At 41.9% G+C, this 20,782-nt stretch overlaps 1 protein-coding gene across 5 annotated transcripts in view; it reads right to left on the minus strand.

Moving 5' to 3' along the window:
• Positions 1-293: 293 nt before the first annotated feature.
• The window catches only part of RELL1 (RELT like 1), a 70,494-nt gene continuing 50,005 nt past the window's right edge, over positions 294-20,782 (minus strand). For all 5 annotated transcript variants that reach the window (XM_056556462.1, XM_056556496.1, XM_056556487.1 and 2 more), the window contains exons 4-8: positions 18,932-19,007; positions 12,545-12,784; positions 8,103-8,226; positions 4,163-4,196; positions 294-435 (exon numbers count right to left, since the gene is read on the minus strand). In XM_056556462.1, the coding sequence (XP_056412437.1) occupies positions 4,173-4,196; positions 8,103-8,226; positions 12,545-12,784; positions 18,932-19,007 (464 nt within the window). In that variant the 3' untranslated portion in view covers positions 294-435; positions 4,163-4,172. The remainder of the gene's footprint in view (positions 436-4,162; positions 4,197-8,102; positions 8,227-12,544; positions 12,785-18,931; positions 19,008-20,782) is intronic.

A 20,782-nucleotide genomic window follows, 5' to 3' on the forward strand; every position in this document is an offset into this window, starting at 1 on the left:
ACTGGCAGTGAAGCCCCAGGATGTCATGTGAATGAGACCTAATATTGCAGTCATTTCACAAAGAGAAGCCTCTCAATTGGATCTGTTGAGTGAATGATACCTATTATAAAAAATGATGTATTAGTCCAGGACTTTAGTACATGCTAGATAGGATTAATATATGTACATGTAGTGTTCTACTAATATACAGATTTTATATACAAATGTAAAAATGTGCTTTCCTCTACAGAAGCACCCTGCTAATAAAAATGTACAAAATCCTTTTCCCTATCATTTTTGTATTTCTTAAAAAAAAAACAAAAAAAAAAAAAAAGAAGAAAAAGAGAGAAGGCCGACGTGTTCAAAACACAAGCTGTGCACCAGGACACCTCTGCTTAAATATACTTTCTAAAATGTCCACTTCATCAATGGAGTGCTATCGCTTCACATCGAAATCTGCAAGAAAAACAAGACTTGATTTAGTCAATGCGCTGCCTGCACCGTTCACATGTAACATAAGCATATCCCCTGGAGCCACATTCACATGCACTAGAAAATAAAGTGCTATACATTTTCATTACACAGTCATGCGGGACTCTGACATTACGGGCCTCCTGTGAAATCATTCTAAGAAGCGTCGCAGGCTGCAGCTTTAGTTGAGACGGCAGTGCCGGGCTGTGTGCTGTCATATTAACATGCTGTAAATGGTTATGCCTGAGAGTGGGGATGTGCGGAATGGCCAGACGACTGGAGGCCTATGGGACCAGTTAGATGAACCAGAGCAGAGTAGACGCATGTCGATTCATTTCACAGATGGAAGCTCAGACATTCTGCTGACATAAGATGAAGATGTACAAGGAAAGGAAAATCCTTTCTTACAATCACACTCCGGTATGGCGAGCAACAGGATAACATTCACTCATGGTTACAAAACCAAGTATAAGGATTTTACAGGGGTCGTGGAGACACAGACGGTGCCATAATCGGAGGCAATCAGATTAGTTAGTGCAGTGTTTCCCAACCAGGGTGTCTCCAGCTGTTGCTAAACTACAACTCCCAGCATGCCCGGACAGCCAAAGGCTGTCCGGGCATGCTGTGAGTTGTAGTTTTGCAACAGCTGGAGGCACCCTGGTTGGGAAACACTGCCTTATGACCTCAAGGATCCACATGCAGTAAGCATCCTCTAGGTGAAACCTGTTATAACATATTTTCACATCTGGTCTAACTTTAAAGGGGTACTCCCGTGGAAACCTTTTTTTTTTTTTTTTTTTTTTTTAAATCAACTGGTGCCAGAAAGTTAAACAGATTTGTAAATCCCTTCTATTAAAAAATCTTAATCCTTCCAGTACTTTTTAGGGGGTGTATACCAAAAAGAAATCTTTCCGGTGCTCCGGTGGGCTGAAAAAGGTGGATACAGTCCTAGGAGACTCTTTCCTAAGAATGTATCCACCTTTTCCAGCCCACCAGAGCACCGGAAGGCTGAACTAATTTACGAAGGAAAAGTATCAACTGCCGAGCCGAGAAGTTCGTGGCGAATCGAATTTACTGTAAGTTCGCTCATCTCTACACCCTGGTTGGGAAACAATGAGTTAGTGACTGGTTAACCCTCCTGAGGAAGTCACAGTGAGTGACGGAACGCGTGGGGTCTTGGCTGGACACTTCGTGTGCCTTTATTTCTTCACAGGGATCCTCTCTGTTCCTACCTGTTCATTATTCATAGTGACCTAATATTGGTATACTTTGCCATTATGCCTCCTATTTTTCTACTATTCCTAGCACTGATAATTCATTTCGGCTTATAGGTGTTGTTTATTTTTTATGTGGAATTTATCTGGCGACTGCTCTTTATTATGGGATTAATATATTTATTATGTCATTTTGTATGCAGTATTTCATATAGTTCCCCATCTATTGCATTATTTGGCAAGTGAGTGTAGCCTATTTCATGCGTTCTAATGATATTTTCTCCACACGTATGGGGAGATTTATCAAAACCTGTTCAGAGGAAAAATCCCCCGAGTTGCCCATAGCAACCAATCAGATCGCTTCTTTTATTTTGCAGAGGCCTTTTCAAAAATGAAAGAAGTGATCTGATTGGTTGCTATGGGCAACTCAGGAACTTCCTCTGGAAGTCCTTAGAGATACCAGTTTCTAATTCCCTCTGTTTTTTGTGGCCTATGTACAGCCCTTTGGTTTTAATATTCATGTTTGTAGTCGCTCAATAATATTGTGATTTTTTTTTTCATGTACTTGGGTGTGCATCGTTGTAGTGTTTTCTTTTTGGTTTGTGTATTTGTGCTTGAACTTGGTAGCACCCCAACATTTACATTGGACTGAGACCCCCAAAATGTTCTTTTGCACTCTCCTTTATGAAACTTCACCTGTTTATGAAACATGGCTGGACGATTGTATCAATAAAGCACCTCCGGTCTTTTGTCTCAACCCCATTCCTCATAGTCTGTAAGCTCTGGCAAGCAGAGCCCTCACTTCTCCCGTCTTAATATTTAATGTGTAACGTCTGATACATGCTCCCCTCAGGCACGGAGCTTGAAACACCATCTCTATGGGAGAGCCGGAGATACAAGAGTATAGTACTTGTGCATTTCTGGCTCTCCCATAGATGGTGCAAAGAGAGGGTGTGTCGACCACCGCTCTATGCACAAGGAAATCTGGTGTTCTGAACTCCGGGGCACCGGGCAGGAAAACGCAGAGGGATCCAGCAGTTGGATCCTCCCCTGATCAGACACTTTTCCCCCTATCATGGGCATAGGAGTTAAGAAGTTAAGTACTAGAGTTCCCCTATAAGATAAATTAAAGTGTACCTGTCGTCAACTAAAAAAATTTATATAATGTAGATAATACCATGATATGTATATTTGTAATATACATTGGTTACAAAATGTGTATATTTTTGTCTCTACAGCTATTGTTTGTGTGTCTTTATGAGGAGTCCAAATTAGGGATCGACCGATATCGATTTTTTTTAGGGCCGATACCGATAATCTGCATCCTTTCAGGCGATAGCCGATAATTTATACCGATATTCCGGTAAAAGTCATCAGCTATTTCCCCCGGCCCCGCAGATCAATGATTTAAAGCGGGCGCTTTAAATCAATGAACTGCATCGGCTTTTGTAGGGCCAGAGACCGCCGCCCACTTCTCTCCCCCTGCCTGTCCTGGGGTCCTCCCTAGTCCAACCACCACCACTGCCCCATTGCCTCCCTCATCCCCGGTTTTATAATTACCTGTTCCCGGGCCCGGGGTCCGTGCTACTTCTGGCTCCAGCGGCATACTGATCGGTCACTGTGCGTACTGACGGTGACGTCGCGTTGAGGACATGACGTGTCATTGCGCTGCGCAGTGCACAGGACGCCGCAGGAGCCAGAAGTAGAGCAGACCCCAGGAACAGGTAATTATAAAACCAGGGATGGGGGAGGCAATGGGGCATCGGTGGCGGCGGTGATCTTGGCGGTGGTCTCTGGCCAGGGAGTCGGGGCGGGGGACGGGGGTGGCGTTTCGCAACGCATTATCGGCATATCGGCAAGGTAATTGCCGATACCGATAATGTCCAGAATTGTGAATATCGGCCAAACCGATAAACGGTCGATCCCCAGTCCAAATACAGGAAGAGTGGCTGGACAAGCAGGGCTCTGTACATTGAGGACAAGCAGGGCTCTGTACACTGTGGCTCTATGACATGCCCCCGGCTCACACAGCAGGATAATTGACAAGCTAGGAGCCTGCACAGAGCCCTGTTTCTCCTACCCTCACTTCCTGTATTTGGAATGAGCATAGAGACACACAGCCAATAGCTACAGGGACAGCATTTTTTCACCCAAAAATATACACATTTTTTAATCAATGCATATTACAAATATACATATAATGATGCCATAGAAGTCGGTCTGCTGTTTCCTCGTGGTGAGTGCAGGTACCTTTTTGTCTTTCTATGTATACATATAATGGCATTATATACATTATATCAAAAGTTTTTGTTGGCGGCAGGTACACTTTAACATTCTGGATCAGATTGGTAGAGCAGTGTTGACTGTGTAATAAACCTCCAGAAGGAGCAAGGAGAACAACCGAGATCTTCATATCATAGAACACTAGGTAAACAGAATCTGCCTCTACAAGCAAAAAAGAGAATCATCTGAAGGCTGTACGAGAAAGCATTACATACCCCTCACTCTTCAGGTATCCACCGTGCTTTGATTCTGTAATAAAGACACAAATATAGTGTTTTATGTCACTTAATCACAAGGCTTGAAGCACACAATGTTTGACGTACTCAGGAAGAAGTGATTCCTTCTTATATAGAGTTATATATAATATCTCAGACCAGTGTTTCCAAACCAAAGTGCCAACAGCTGGAGGCATCCTGATTAGGAAACACTGTATTAGCCAGCTGGCAAAAAAATAGTGTGAGACTACAACCAATAGTAGATGCAGCTGGGTAGCCCTGTGTGAAAGCTCGTAGTGGTGGATTTCCCTCGCCAAATCCGCAGCGCGAAATATGCTTCTAATGTGCTCCGTGTGACCCTACTTTTTTGATGTAGATGCCTGTTGTACATCTGAACATTGGTTACCTTGATCTATTAGGGGTGCACTTACTTTTTTTCAAGGTGTGTTAGTATTTTATAGCAATTTTTTAACACTTTCAGTGTTGGAGTGTTGGATGGAGTAAGAGGAAGCGAGCCGTAAAGCAGAAAACTGTTACAGGCCCGCTTTAAAGCCAAAGGCTACCCCCGTTCTCTAGTCCACTCCTCCCATTATAGAGCTCTCTCCCTCAGCCAGGACTCTAACTTACAACCGAAACCTGAACAACTCACCATCACTACAGACCGTTCATCAAACTATATTACCACCTTCAGTAGGGAACACAAAGACATCAAGAAAATATTGACCAAGCATTAGTCGGTTCTATTGCGAGAGCCACATGTCAGTGGCATCCTCCTGCCTAAGCCCTCCCTCATGTTTCGGAGGGCACACACTTTACGGAACCTGATTGCGCCCAGCAAACTCAGGCCCTTACCTCAACGATCCAACCCACCTATGCTCTTGGATACCAATGGAAGCTTTAGGTGCGGATTGCAACGCTGCAAAAGCTGCCGACTCATCACTCAAATACCATGCATTCTCCTCCACTGTTACTGGAGAGATTTTTCTATTTGGTCATTTCTCAATTGTGGGTCACAGTATATTGTCTACTTACTACAATGTCCCTGCAATAGACAGTATGTGGGTAGAACCTACTTTGAGAAGACGGGAACATTTCTGGATCCACACTCTCTGTACCCTGTCCCCCAGGGGGTTTAAACAAAATGATTGAATGCAACCTATAAATCAGTGACCCTGCTATTTATAATGCACTGCATTTCACACACTGTATAATTTGGATTTACCCACTACAACTTTATCTTTTTATTCAGACATCTTTGAAATATGATTTTATTACACTCATATATTTTGGGGACATATAGGTTACTACACTTCTTATGTGGGGTCTCTTCTCCCCCCCCCCCCCCCTTCCCTTTATAGTGCTAATATCATTACATTCTTATGCATCCTTATGACCACCTTTTGTCTCCCTATTGCTCCATATAAGCCTTATCACAATCTCATTATGGGGCCATTATAATCACATTTTGACTATCTATTAGTAATATCTTCAGATAACTTGGGCCCTGCTCATCATAGAATAACTATCCATACCTTACTGCCCCAATTACACTGCTTTCCCCATATTCATACTTTATATATGCTCCGTAGTGTGATACTTTTGGCGTCTCAGTACATAGCTGATTGGCCCGGGGGCTCGTCATGTGACTCCCCTGCATGGCAAGGCGTCCTGGGCAACCAGCCCCACACCCCTGACCGCTGTGCATCACAAAGTGCATCACACAGCGATCCTGGCTTCGCACAGCGGCCCCTATTGTTTACTATTCACACACTACAGTGGGCCACTTCCGGTCTACTACGTCTCTGCTGCTGTTGCTAATCCTAATCCATCTTTCATTCATGTTATAATTCTAATGTCATACTGTGCTGTACACCTATGTGCACCTGTACTGTATAATTGAATATAATATTGTTTCTCATGATATGTAAGAAACGCGTTTCCTCCCCTTTGTTTTGGTGCCCATTTTGGGGCTATTTAACCCCTTAAGGACCGGGTGTTTTTCGGTTTTTGCTCTTTCGTTTTTTCCTCCTTACCTTTAAAAAATCATAACTCTTTAAATTTTGCACCTAAAAATCTGTATTATGGCTTATTTTTTTTGTAAATTTTGGGGGCTTCCGTTTCTACGTAGTAATTTTTTCGGTAAAAATGACACCTTATCTTTATTTTGTAGGTCCATACGGTTAAAATGATACCCTACCTGTATAGGTTTGATTTTGTCGTACTTCAGAAAAAAATCATAACTACATGCAGGAAAATTTATACGTTTAAAATTGTCATTTTTTGACCCCTATAACTTTTTTATTTTTCCGTGTTCAGGGCGCTATGAGGGTTCATTTTTTGCGCCGTGATCTGAAGTTTTTTTCTGTGCCCTTTTTGCATTGATCGGACTTTTTGATCGCTTTTTATTCATCTTTTCATGATATAAAAAGTGACCAAAAATATGTTATTCTGGACTTTGGAATTTTTTTGCGCATGCGCCATTGACCGTGCGGTTTAATTAGCGGTATATTTTTTTAATTCGGACATTTCCGCACGCGGCGATACCACATATGTTTATTTTTGTTTTTATTTACACTGTTTTTTTTTTTATTATTGGAAATGCCGGGTGATTCAAACTTTTATTAGGGGAAGGGATAGTTCAAAGGGTTAATGATTTTTTTTACACTTTTTTTTGCAATATTATAGCCCCCATAGGGGGAGGTGTGGTGAAAACAACTTTCTGCTTGGATAATGCTTATCCACATTTTTTTCTTAAAAGAAAAGTGACTATTTGACACAAAATATGCTCTACTGAATTTATCTTGAAAGCTCCTAGTACTTGCTTCCTTACTGAGGAGTACTGTATCGCATATAGGGATGAATCTGTTCACAAGCTTGTTGACTGTTTTCAAGGAGTATGAACGTAACACATGCTGTAACTGAGGATCAGTATAAACAATATATTGCAGTACTTGAACTAATAGGACTGTTGTCTAGGTCCGTCTAATCTCTATACACATATTGACACACAAAGTCACTGTGTGTAGAACGGTGTTCAAAGGTTAACATACACTTTAAGTAGTCTTATCTGCAGGGAATTCAAAGTGTTCAGCACTGCCCAGGTCCGATATCATGTGCCAACATATGCCATTGTATTCAAGTTTAGATTTAAAAACAGAGCTAATTTCTTCTAAAAAACAGCACCACACCTGACCTCAGGTGGTGTGTGGTATACTTCAATGGTACTAAGCTGCACCGCCATCTATGTTTTCGTGAGCCTGTGCGCTCCGTACTTGTTGGCACAGGGGGCCCCAAACTTATTGCCTTCATGCATCAGACCCATGGAGGTGATTGCAGCAAACTTTGTTTTTCAAGTTTGGATATATCTAATCCTCCAGATCGCCATTTATTGCTGCACAGAGAGAGAGGCCCAGTGGATCGATAGACTGGAAGCCACTGGTCCACTGGGTCTAAATGACCGATATGAAGTTGCCCCATTTTTATGATTCAAATATGTTCTATATCTGCATTTTCTGTATTCTTTTGGGAACTTTAATTATTTGTATATTATTTTATAGATCATGCTTTTCACCTCTGACCCCGAACACATGACCGAAGTTGTTTCCCTGTTGCCAAGGAGCCCCGCTGCGCACCACCCTCAAATGACGTAGTAGCGCTGGTGGAAGCTGAATCCGGCTAGAGGAAGTACGTCATCGCACGGAACAGACTGTCCTGGACTTCTCCCCCGCTGCACCTGCCGGTGTTCCTCATACACCGCTTTGAATAAAGCAAAATTTTGGATGGCGAGTGTTTTGTCTTTGATATGCTAAGCTGTAATACCACACACAACCTGAGGATAAGGGTGGTGCTTCTAACTGAATTACATAGAAAACCTATCTTTTTGTTTAACATTGTGGGTCTTCTCTTGACCAGAGCATAGTGACAGTCCTAGTCTCCCTACCTCTGTCTCTGTGCCGCTTCGTTGCCGGGTGTCCACACTGACCGGTGTAGAAGGTACTTCTGTGCCGTCTGACATTAAACGTTTCCTTTCTTTAGACTTTGACTCTACCTTAGTGACTCTGAACCTGCAAATGCAATGATATGAAACCATAGATTTAGCATAAAAAAACATATATGAATAAACAGGGCTAATTACACACAGCTAGAGTTCACCAACACGGACTGGCCAGCTCAGCACAATGCAGCAGAGCATACATTTGTTTACAGGCAACACAGAACATGTACATCTAAACCTCTGAACCAGAGTTTCCCAACCAGGGTGCCTCCAGCTGTTGCAAAACTACAACATGCCAAGATAGCCACAGGCACACAGATAGAGTAATAGCATGCCCTATTGTACAACTCAGAATGATGTTTATATGTGTGGATCAGTGTTTCCCAAACAGGGTGCCTTCAGCTGTTGCAAAACCATAACTCCCAGGCTGGACAGTTGGGAAAACTGATTTGAACACATTGTCTGAATTTATCTTTGATCTGACATCATTGATGATGATTTGGACAAAACCTGGAATTAGTCTAGACCTGCAATATATACAGTAATACAAAAAAATATATATATATCTGTAACGTACTTAACATGATAATTGCTTTGCTTATTATATAACAGTAAATTATTTAAAGGGGTACTCCCATGGAAAATTTTTATTTTATTTTTTAAATCAACTGGTGCCAGAAAGTTAAACAGATTTGTAAATCACTTCCAGTACTTTTTAGGGGCTGTACACTAAAGAGAAATCCAAAAAAGAAATGCATTTCCTCTGATGTCATGTCCACAGTGCTCTCTGCGGACCTCTGCTGTCCATTTTAGGAACTGTCCAGAGCAGCATATGTTTGCTATAGGGATTTTCTCCAGCTCTGGAAAGTTCATAAAATGGACAGCAGAGGTCAGTAGAGAGCACTGTGGTCATGACATCAGAGGAAATACATTTCTTTTTTTGTTTTCTTTTTAGTATACATCCCCTAAAAAGTACTGGAAGGATTAAGATTTTTTAATAGAAGTGATTTACAAATCTGTTTAACTTTCTGGCACCGGTTGATTTAAAAAAAATAAATAAATAAATAAATAAAAAAAAAGGTTTCCACGGGAGTACCCCTTTAAGTAAAGTTAGACCAGATGTGAAAATATGTTATAACAGGTTTCCCCTAGAGGATGCTTACTGCACGTGGATCCTTGTGGTCATAAGGCAGTGTTTCCCAACCAGGGCGCCTCCAGCTGTTGCAAAACTACAACTCACAGCATGCCCGACAGCCTTTGGCTGTCCGGGCATGCTGGGAGTTGTAGTTTTGCAACAGCTGGAGGCACCCTGGTTGGGCAACACTGTCATAAGGATTCACCATCAACAACTGCCATCTAGTGGAAACCAACATGCATGGCAAGGAGCTTGAGTCAGAGGTAAGCATGTTGGAATAGGATACAGAATAATGATCTCTGAGTATCGCTAACCCTCCTTGTCCTTACTATGCACTAAGCGTCAATATGGGCGTTCGCTAAAGACTGCTCCATATGAATGCATTACCTGACAATGACAAACTTACAGGCAATCTGTCAGCTGCAATTATTCACGTTGCAAACTGCTGACACGGATATATAGTTATTAGGGCAAGGAGACACATGGTACCTTTCATATATGTTTTTGTGCTTCCATAATGTAGAAAATTCTTTAATTCTCTGGTGCAAAGTGTCAAATAGGAGTTCCCAAGCGCCTGAAGAGCTGAGAGCTCAAACGTCTCCAGTGTTAATTTAGACAGAAAATATTGATTTAGTTTTAGTTACAGTCTGTTGACTATAAAAACATTTAGTTTTAGTCACCTGAATTGTTTCAGTCTATTAAATGTCATAAGATTTTAGTCAACTAAAATCTACTGTAAACGTATGATGGAATGGTTTAGTCAGAGTGTAATTTAGAGAAATGCTTAACCCCTTAAGGACTCAGCCCATTTTGGCCTTAAGGACTCAGACAATTTAATTTTTACGTTTTCATTTTTTCCTCCTCGCCTTATAAAAATCATAACTCTTTTATATTTTCATCCACAGACTAGTATGAGGGCTTGTTTATTGCGCGACCAGTTGTGCTTTGTAATGACATCACTCATTATATCATAAAATGTATGGCGCAACCAAAAAACACTATTTTTGTGGGGAAATTAAAACGAAAAACGCAATTTTGCTAATTTTGGAAGGTTTTGTTTTCACGCCGTACAATTTATGGTAAAAATGACATGTGTTCTTTATTCTGAGGGTCAATACGATTAAAATGATACCCATTATTATATACTTTTATATTATTGTTGCGCTTAAAAAAAATCACAAACTTTTTAACCAAATTAGTACGTTTATAATCCCTTTATTTTGATGACCTCTAACTTTTTTATTTTTCCGTATAAGTGGCAGTTTGGGGGCTCATTTTTTGCGCCATGATCTGTACTTTTTTTTGATACCACATTTGCATATAAAAAACTTTTAATATATTTTTTATAATTTTTTTTAAATAAAATGTATTAAAAAAGAAGGAATTTTGGACTTTTTTTAATTTTTTTCGTTCACGCTGTTCACCGTACGGGATCATTAACATTTTATTTTAATAGTTCGGACATTTACACACGCAGCGATACCAAATATGTCTATAAAAAATGTTTTTTACGCTTTTTGGGGGTAAAATAGGAAAAAAACGACGTTTTACTTTTTTATTGGGGGAGGGGATTTTTCACTTTTTTTTTTACTTTTACATTTTTTTACATTTTTTTTTTACACTTGAATAGTCCCCATAGGGGACTATTCATAGCAATACCATGATTGCTAATACTGATCTGTTCTATGTATAGGACATAGAACAGATCAGTATTATCGGTCATCTTCTGCTCTGGTCTGCTCGATCACAGACCAGAGCAGGAGACGCCGGGAGCCGCACGGAGGATGGAGAGGGGACCTCCGTGCGGCGTTATGAATGATCGGATCCCCGCAGCAGCGCTGCGGGCGATCCGATCGTTCATTTAAATCGCGAACTGCCGCAGATGCCGGGATCTGTATTGATCCCGGCACCTGAGGGGTTAATGGCGGACGCCCGCGAGATCGCGGGCGTCGGCCATTGCCGGCGGGTCCCTGGCTGCTATCAGCAGCCGGGATCAGCCGCGCATGACACGGGCATCGCTCCGATGCCCGCGGTTATGCTTAGGACGTAAATGTACGTCCTGGTGCGTTAAGTACCACCTCACCAGGACGTACATTTACGTCCTGCGTCCTTAAGGGGTTAAAGGGGTACTCCGCCCCTAGACATCTTATCCCCTATCCAAAGGATAGGGGATAAGATGTCAGATCGCCGCGGTCCCGCTGCTGGGGACCCCCGGGATCCCCGCTGCGGCACCGCGCTATCATTGCAGCACAGAGCGAGTTCGCTCTGTGCGTAATGACGGGCGATACGGGGGACGGAGCAGCGTGATGTCATGGCTCCGCCCCTCGTGACATCACTGCCCGTCCCCTTAATGCAAGTCTATGGGAGGGGGCGTGATGACCGCCACGCCCCCTCCCATAGACTTGTATTGAAAGGGGCGGGCCGTGACATCACGAGGGGCGGAGCCGTGACATAACGATGCTCCGGCCCCTGTACCGCCCATCATTACGTGCAGAGCTAACTTGCTCTGTGCTGTAATGATAGCGCGGTGCCGCAGCGGGGATCCCAGGGATCCCCAGCAGCGGGACCGCGGCGATCTGACATCTTATCCCCTATCCTTTGGATAGGGGATAAGATGTCTAGGGGCGGAATACCCCTTTAAATAAAGCAAAGTTATTGTGAAGTATTCCTGAATTAACTATTAACCTGTTATTACCTATTAGTATTAAGAATTAAATATTGAATACAAACATAAAAAGGTTTTGACGGGATCTGTTCCCAAATCAATCGACAAAATGAACACTGGTCCCCGTCCCTGCTGGATTTTCAGGCAGCTGGAAGCCGAGCCCTGTTTCCAAATCTCTCACCTGCGCAGGAATGAGATTTTATTTTAAACAGGGCTCAGCTTCCAGCTGACTGTCAATCCAGCAGGGACAGGGAGGAGGAGAGAAGAGTAGTTCCAGTTCTTAGCACTTCAGGGACTTGTGAATGCCTCTTATGGACTTTGCATGAGAGAATATGTTTTGGAACAACAGACATATACAAAAATGTACCATGTGTCTCCTTGTCCTAACAGATTTCAGTGGCACACGTTGTCGCCACTCCATTCCAACAGAAGTCTCAGGCCACATGTTCTCCAGACCACTTCCTTTTAATATTTTAAGAATAAGTTTGCAGTTAGTGAAAGAAAACATTTGCTATATTTCCATAGGCTTGTACATACCTAGCCCTAACCTAACACAGCACATGGTGATACTTCTTATGGTTACATTACCTTCCTACTGCAAGGACTGTCACAGCTCCATGTTTGGGCTTCCTTGGTTCTTTATGTTTCGGTGATACTCTGATTAAGTTCCAGCGTTTGTTGCTACATCGACTGCACACGTTTCTGTCAGCGACTCCTCCGATAGTGTGGAGATGGTGCCCACGACAAGAGTGCTTAGATGGTGTTCCACCTGGAGAGGTTGGACTAAGTGGAGATGTAGGAGTCACAGGAGTGTTTGGAGTTGTTGGGCTAGAAGGAAATGAGATAATAGGCATTAAAAGTAGAAGACTTCACTCCACTTCTTTGTAAGACCAGTGAGAAACACACAATGGAAATCCATTACAGATTATACATAGGGGAAGCAATGCCAATGGGATAAGCAATGACAGGGCATGGGGGCCAGAATCAGGTAATAGTTAAACATTAAATGTAGTAGCAACTTTTCATTAAATAACTATTTTAACCCGTTAAGGACATGGCTCAGAAGTGAGAGCGCACCATGTACATTTGAGGTCTAAATTGGTGATTTGCAGAGGGATGGCTGATTTTTCAGCGGTTCTGACATAAACGCATAACAATAAATACCCACGTGTGACCCCAGTTTGGAAACTACACCCCTCATGGAATGTAACAAGACATATAGTGAGCCTTAACACCCCACAGGTGTTTGACAAATTGTCGTTAAATTTGGGTGTGAAAATGAAAGAAAAAATTAATTTTCACTAAAATGCTGGTGTTACCCTACATTTTTTCATTTTCACAAGGGAAAATAGGAGAAAAGCCTGCCAAACTTTGAAACCCTATGTATGGAAATACCCCATATGTGGATGTAAAGTGCGCTGCGGGCGAATTACAGGGCTCAGAAGAGAAGGAGCAGAGGGCTTTTGGAGACAGAATGTGTCTGGAATTGAAGGCTATGTGTGTTTACAAAGCCCCCATAGTGCCAGAACAGTGGACCCCCCACATGTGACCCCATTTTGGAATCTACACCCCTCACATAATGTCATAAGGGGTACAGTGAGCATTTACGCCCCACAGATGTCTGACAGATTTTTGGAACAGTGGTCAGTGAAAATTAAAAATGTAATTTTTCATTTGCACAGCCCACTGTTTCAAAGATCTGTCAAATGCCAGTGGGGTGTAAATGCTCACTGCACCCCTTATTAAATTCTGTGGGGGGTGTAGTTTCCAAAATGGGGTCACATGTGGGGGGTCAACTGTTCTGTCACCACAGGGGGCTATGTGAACGCACAAGGCCCCCAACATAAATTCCAACCAAATTCTCTCTCCAAAAGCTCAATGGCGCTCCTTCTCTTCTGAGCATTGTAGTTCGCTTGCAGAGCACCTTACATCCACATATGGGGTATTTTCATACTTAGAAGAAATGGGGTTACAAATTTTCGGGGGCTTTTTCTCCTATTACCCCTTGTGAAAATGAAAAATTTAGGGTAAGACCAGCATTTTAGTGAACAAAATAAAATTTTCGCATCCATATTTAGCGGAAATTTGTCAAACATCTGTGGGGTGTAAAGGCTCACTGTACCCCTTGTTACGTTCCTTGATGGGCGAAGTTTCCAAAATAGTATGCCATGTGTTTTTTGTTCATTTTTTTCTGTTCTGGCACCATAGGGGCTTCCTAAATGCGACATGCCCCCCCAAAAAACATCATTTCAGAAAAACTCACTCCCCAAAATCCCATTGTCGCTCCTTCCCTTCTGAGCCCTTTAATGCACCCACAGAGCACTTTAAATACACATATGAGGTATTTCCTTACTCAAGAGAAAAATTTTTCCCCTTGTAAAAATTCAATAACTGGGTCTACAAGAACATGCCAGTGTAAAAAAATTGAGATTTTAAATTTTCTCCTTCACTTTGCTGCTATTCCTGTGAAACACCTTAAGGGTTAACAAACTTTCTGAATGTCATTTTGAATACTTTGATGGGTGCAGTTTTATAATGGGGTCATTTATGGGGTATTTCTAATATTAAGACCCCTCAAATCCACTTCAAATCTGAACTGGTCCCTGAAAAATTCAGCTTTTGAAAATTTTTGGGAAAATTGCTGCGGAACTTTGAAGCCCTCTGATGTTTTCCAAAAGTAAAAACATGTCAACTTTATGATGCCAACATAAAGTAGACATATTGTATATGTGAACCAATATATAATTTATTTGGAATGTCTATTTTCCTTACAAGCAGAGAGCTTCAAAGTCAGAAAAATGCTAAATTTTTATTTATTTATTGATTATATATAGTGTGACAATAAAATATAAGGTAAAATGTAAATAGCAGCAACTACGTCTCACAGGGCCCTTGTGTAGGCGCAGCACCAACTATTAAGAACTATAACATATGTATAGTACAGTATATAAAATCTAAAAATATACTTGTAAAAAATTGTAAAAAATATAAAATATAGAGACCACCATAAACATATATAGAGAGAGGGATCTGGGTGGGAAAGTCTTAGTCCATCCACAAGGGTCAATAATCTCCTCTCATAAAAAAGTCCTGCTAATATAGACAGATTCCGGTATTGTAGTAACCAATGGTAACCATAAGATTAGTAACCCGTAGCAACCGTTCAGATGAGTCCGGCTATTGTGGTAGTTAGCACTTCAACGTTTAAGTAGAAGATATACTTGCTATTTGTAGACAATATTCAACATAAACAGCTAGTGTGCAGTCACTGTTAATATGCATGCATAATTAGTCAGACAAGAGCCTCTCCAACTCTTCTATATTAGATTTGTAAATTACTTCTATTAAAAAATCTTAATCCTTTCAGTACTTATGAGCTTCTGAAGTTAAGGTTGTTCTTTTCTGCCTAAGTGCTCTCTGATGACACCTGTCTCGGGAAACGCCCAGTTTAGAAGAGGTTTGCTATGGGGATTTGCTTCTAAACTGGGTGTTTCCCGAGACAGGTGTCATCAGAGATTACTTAGACAGAAAAGAACAACCTTAACTTCAGAAGCTCATAAGTACTGAAAGGATTAAGATTTTTTTAATAGAAGTAATTTACAAATCTGTGTAACTTTCTGGAGCCAGTTGATATATATAAAAAAGTTTTTGCCTGGAATACCCCTTTAATGCTTAAAGTGACAGTGGTCAGATGTGAGAAAATAACTCTGGTCCTTAAGGTGAAAATGGTCTTGGTCCTTAAGGGGTTAAGAAGTCTTCTCATTCTTGAAGCAGATTCATTGCCAGAATAGAGCAGATTCATTGCCAGAATAGAGCAGTGAAATGTTAGAGGGGTTTTCCTTTCAATCATCATCAGCTATTCACAGGATAGGTGATGAATTTCTGATCGGTTGGAGTCCAACCCCTGTCAGCCCCACTGATCACATGCACAGGAACTCCTTTATGTGCATGGAGCGGCAGTGGGATACACATGATGCTGCGCCATTTACCTCTATGGGTCCAATGGCGATAATTGAGCTCTACTGGTTTGTAAGGAAAAAAAAGCAACTCTACTACAAGCATTTTAGACCATACTGACATATAGACTTACATACATGGGGGGGAATGTATTACTACATGTGTAAATAACGTTTTCTTTCTGCCATTTGCCTGGGCGTACATCATGTGTACTGTCCTTAAATTTAGAAAAATGGCGCATGTTCTGGGCTGGACCGAGATTGGGCAAAAAAAAAAAACGATAAATCAGCTAACACTGCAGAAGCCAAAGCACATTTGACTTCATCTTAATAGGTTTTGATAAAATAACATAAGTGGTGTGCAAGCGAAATATAAAAGATTGTAAACTTTTAGCAAAAACTCTGTTCGTACAAAAACCTGTCACAAACATACAAAGAAAAAAAGACAACAATTAACACTGCTCAGTTTATACATTTTCAAAAACATCCACTAGGGGGCAGATGTTACCTGTCATTGTTTGAATATGCATTTGAAAGGATTAAAGGGGTACTCCGGTGAAAACCTTTTTTCTTTTAAATCAACTGGTGCCAGAAAGTTAAACAGATTTGTAAATTACTTCTATTAAAAAAATCTTAATCCTTCCTGTACTTATTAGCTGCTGAATACTACAGAGGAAATTCTTTTCTTTTTGGAATTCTCTCTGATGACATCACGAGCACAGTGCTCTTTGCTGACGTCATTATAATAATAATAACTCTTTATTTATTGTTGTCCGTAGTGGGATTTGAACCCAAGGCCCCAGCACTGCAGGGCAGCAGTGCTAACCACTGAGCCACCATGCTGCCCTTAGCATACATCTGCTATGCACGGTTGCTAAAATGGACAGAGATGTCAGCAGAGAGCACTGTGCTCGTGATGTCATCATTGTTCCAAAAAGAAAGGAATTTCCTCTGTGGCATTCAGCAGCTAATAAGTACTGGAAAGATTAAGATTTTCTAATAGAAGTCATTTACAAATATTTTTTACTTTCTGCCACCAGTTGATTTAAAAGAAAAAAGATTTTCACCGGAGTACCCCTTTAAAAAGAACAGAAGATGCTGCATTTATTCATTCTAAGGTGCAATCTGTAATATCACCCACATTGTAATAGGAGCAGGTTACTAAAAACAATGAGCTCTACACGGGGAGGGGTAGGGTGGGTCATGGTATTAAAAAAAAAAATTAAAAAAAAAAAATTAAAAAAAAAAAAAAGAGAGAGAAAGAACAAAGTAAATGTCTCCCCGGCTTGTTGGGATGAGCAGCCTCTTCGCAGCATATAACTGGGCGACTTGCTCCGACTCCTGCAAGTACAGGCAATACATGCATCAGGACAACTTCCCATTCCCTCCAGACATGAAAGACACTTACCAAGTCTTCCAAAGCAGCAGCAAAGGAAAAAAAAAATCGCAGATTAAAAGAACGCTGCAATAAATCATCCATGGCACATCAATATAAACATGCTGCTACGTGTACATTTAAAATATTTATGGTTACTATTAAACACTGTTAGAAGCCACTATAAACCGACTACAGAATCTTAGGAGTTAAACGGCCACGATCAGCATTATGTCTGCTCCTGGCTGTGTGTACTACCCGCACCCCTGCTGCTGATCTTGAGCATAAGGGCAGTACCTGAGAAATGGGTATGACATGGTGTATATCTATTAAAGAGGGACAAGCAAGAAACAAATCATAAAAGATTATATATAAATCTATACAAACACACAAATACATCATGGTGAATCATAGGGTTAACCTTACGGAACACACACTTTTGTATTTCAGTATTCCAGATCACAATTTTTAATTTTGTCAATACAGATAATTTAGGCATTGTTTTCCTGTATGACATGTTATAACGGTTTTAATTATTTTTATTTTTTTATCATTTTAGGATATATACCGTATTTTTCGCCATATAAAACGCTCCGGCATATAACACGCACTCAATTTTAAAGGAGGAAAATCTAGAAAAAAAAAAAAGATTCTGAACCAAATACAATGTAAAGTATAGGACAGTGATCTTCAACCTGCGGACCTCCAGATGTTGCAAAACTAAAACTCTAAGCATGCCCGGACAGCCGTTGGCAGTCCGGGCATGCCAGGAGTTGTAGTTTTGCAACATCTGGAGGTCCGCAGGTTGAAGACCACTGGTATAGGAGATAATACTCACGTGTCCCCGCCGCTCCGAACCCGTCACCGCTGCCCTGGATGTCGCCCTCCATCTCTGTCCCCCGGGGTGTCCCCGTCGCTCCGGAATGTCTCTGCTGCCCAGTATCCTCGATCTCCGTCGCCGCCATCACTTCGCTACACACGCCGCTCCTATTGGATGACGGGACGGCGTGCGAGACGACGTGATGACGACGAAGGAGAGCGCCGGCCATGCAGGGGATTCCAGCACGGAGCAGTCATTCGCCGATCAGACACCGAGGAGGCAGGTAAGGTCCCTCCTGTTGTCCTGTAAGCTGTTCGGGACGCCGCAATTTCACCGCGGCGGTCCCGAACAGCCCGACTGAGCAGCTGGGTTAGTGTCACTTTCACTTCAGACGCAGCGGTCAGTTTTAATTGCAGCGTCTGAAGGGTTAATACAGGGCATAACCCCTGTCCTGTCCTGATGTCCTGTATTAGCTGCGGGTCCCGGCCGTTGATGGCCGCAGGGACCGACGCGATAGGACAGGGTTTTAATGTGTATTTGCCGTATAAGACGCACCAACTTTCCCCCCCCAAGAAAAAGTGCGTCTTATACGGCGAAAAATACGGTATATAAATTTGAGATTATAAAGTACTCCTGTCATTTCAGAAAACAGTCATGTGCAAGAGAGAGTGCACAGTTACATCACTTGAGCCATTTCACCAAGCGCTGAACAGGACGAGAGCAGGATGTGTCCCCCCATACTACTGCCACAAGGCAATTTTGGTACAAGGCTGGAAAGTACATTGTGAAGAACGTAATCTTCAAAGCATTATGGTCAATCTTACCTTTCTGGATCAATCATGCTGTTATCCCCCATCCCTGAAGTGTCGGCGACCATGGCTTTCAGAATATCAGCATTTGCTACAAAGACAAATCAATGGATATCGTAAGGCACAAATAGATAAAACAGTGCAAACAAATGATACTACCATATCTGCCATGTCTAAACCTCCTCCACACTAGACCTGTGTTGGCTGAATCCACCAATACTGATAGGATTTGCTAGCCATCTGATGTAGGCCCCCGGACTCCATGATGACAGATGAGGATGGTTGGACATGCTGGATTTAACTACTCAATCTGTTAGTTCACCTTGGAGAATGCACAATATTATGTGGACAATCATTTCCATACATTGTTTGCAGGAGCGCAAACCAGAGTGACACTTTTCTTGAGTGCAATACAAACAATTGTGGTCAGTGGCCCAGCCATGTCTATGATATATTTGTGGCTTCTTTGCTCCATTTGAAGATGTAAAGCCAAACACAATGGGGAGGCTCCAAAAATATATTTTTAAGGGGAACCTGTCACATCGAGCACTATACAGGTATCATGTTCTAGATCAGGAGGAGCCGAGATACATAGATTGATATATAGTTCTGCTATATAGTTCCTGGATAACTTGTAAATCGCTGCTCATTTTGGCCTATGTAGACATGTGGGCAGTCCTACTATGTGATTGACAGCTTTATATGCACACCCACAGATAAGTGGGTATGACCACCTACTTGACTACTTAGCCCAGAATGAGCAGAGGTTCCATAAATAAATGACAAAGTTACCCTGGAACTGTCTTTTCCGCTCCTCCTAAACTATAACACGACTGGACTTTATTTTCAATGTGACAGGCTCCCTTTAAAGCAGGGGCGTAGCTATAGAGGTAGCAGTCGCACCAGGGCCCTAGTACCTAAGGGGGCCCCAAAGCACATCTTCCCCATAAGAGACCAATATTATAATTGGTATATGGGGCCATTGCAGATTTTGCATCGGGGCCCAGAAGCTACAAGCTACGCCTCTGCTTTAAAGAATACTTTAAATGCAATTAATAAAGCAAAAGTTCCAAACTACTGAGGAAATGTGTCCCCTACCTACTCTACCTCCAAGTGCACAGTAGTAAAATAAAAATAAATACTCGATTCAGGCGAGAGTACATGCCACCATCACTTGTGTGGTCGGAAAGTAACAATGCAAACTTTTGACAACACCCTGAAGATATAACATCAGATTTAGTTTCAATGTTTCGGAGGTATGGGTTGTGTGCACCAATAAACCTGCATTTATGCATCATTACATCTTCTCCTCCACCCAATCGTACATCAGACATGGAGAGACTAAGGAAGAATGTCAGGTGGTATAGCTACCAAGGCAATGTAGGAGCAGGCAATGAAGCAAAGGTGTAATAAAGCCTCTACCTTCTTTCCTGCTGTATACGCAACACAGAGCACAGAATATAGGCAGGGCATTGTTTCTTTGCATCACATGACTGCTCTTTCTGCTGTGGGCATAGAGTTCACACCATGCTGGATAACTGGCAGTGTGGGTGAGGAATCTGGCTCATCAATAGGCACCTTTCAGCTGGTCACAGTCTATAGACTTGCAGTGTGAAAACAGTAGATTTTTTATACTTCCTGTAAAATCTATTTCTCGGAGCCTCATTGGGGAACACAGGCGTGGGTATGTACTGCTTGCCACTAGGAAGCGACACTAGGCAAAAAAAAGACGTTGGCTCCTCCCAGCATGATATACCCACCCACTGACCCTAAGCTAATCAGTTTAGTCCCAAAGCAGTAGGAGAGAGCCAAAAGACAATAACATTGTCTGAGACAAAAAAATACAACTGAGCCCCTCCCCAAGAG

Source organism: Hyla sarda, chromosome 1 (assembly GCF_029499605.1).
Source record: "Hyla sarda isolate aHylSar1 chromosome 1, aHylSar1.hap1, whole genome shotgun sequence".
Taxonomy (NCBI): domain Eukaryota; kingdom Metazoa; phylum Chordata; class Amphibia; order Anura; family Hylidae; genus Hyla; species Hyla sarda.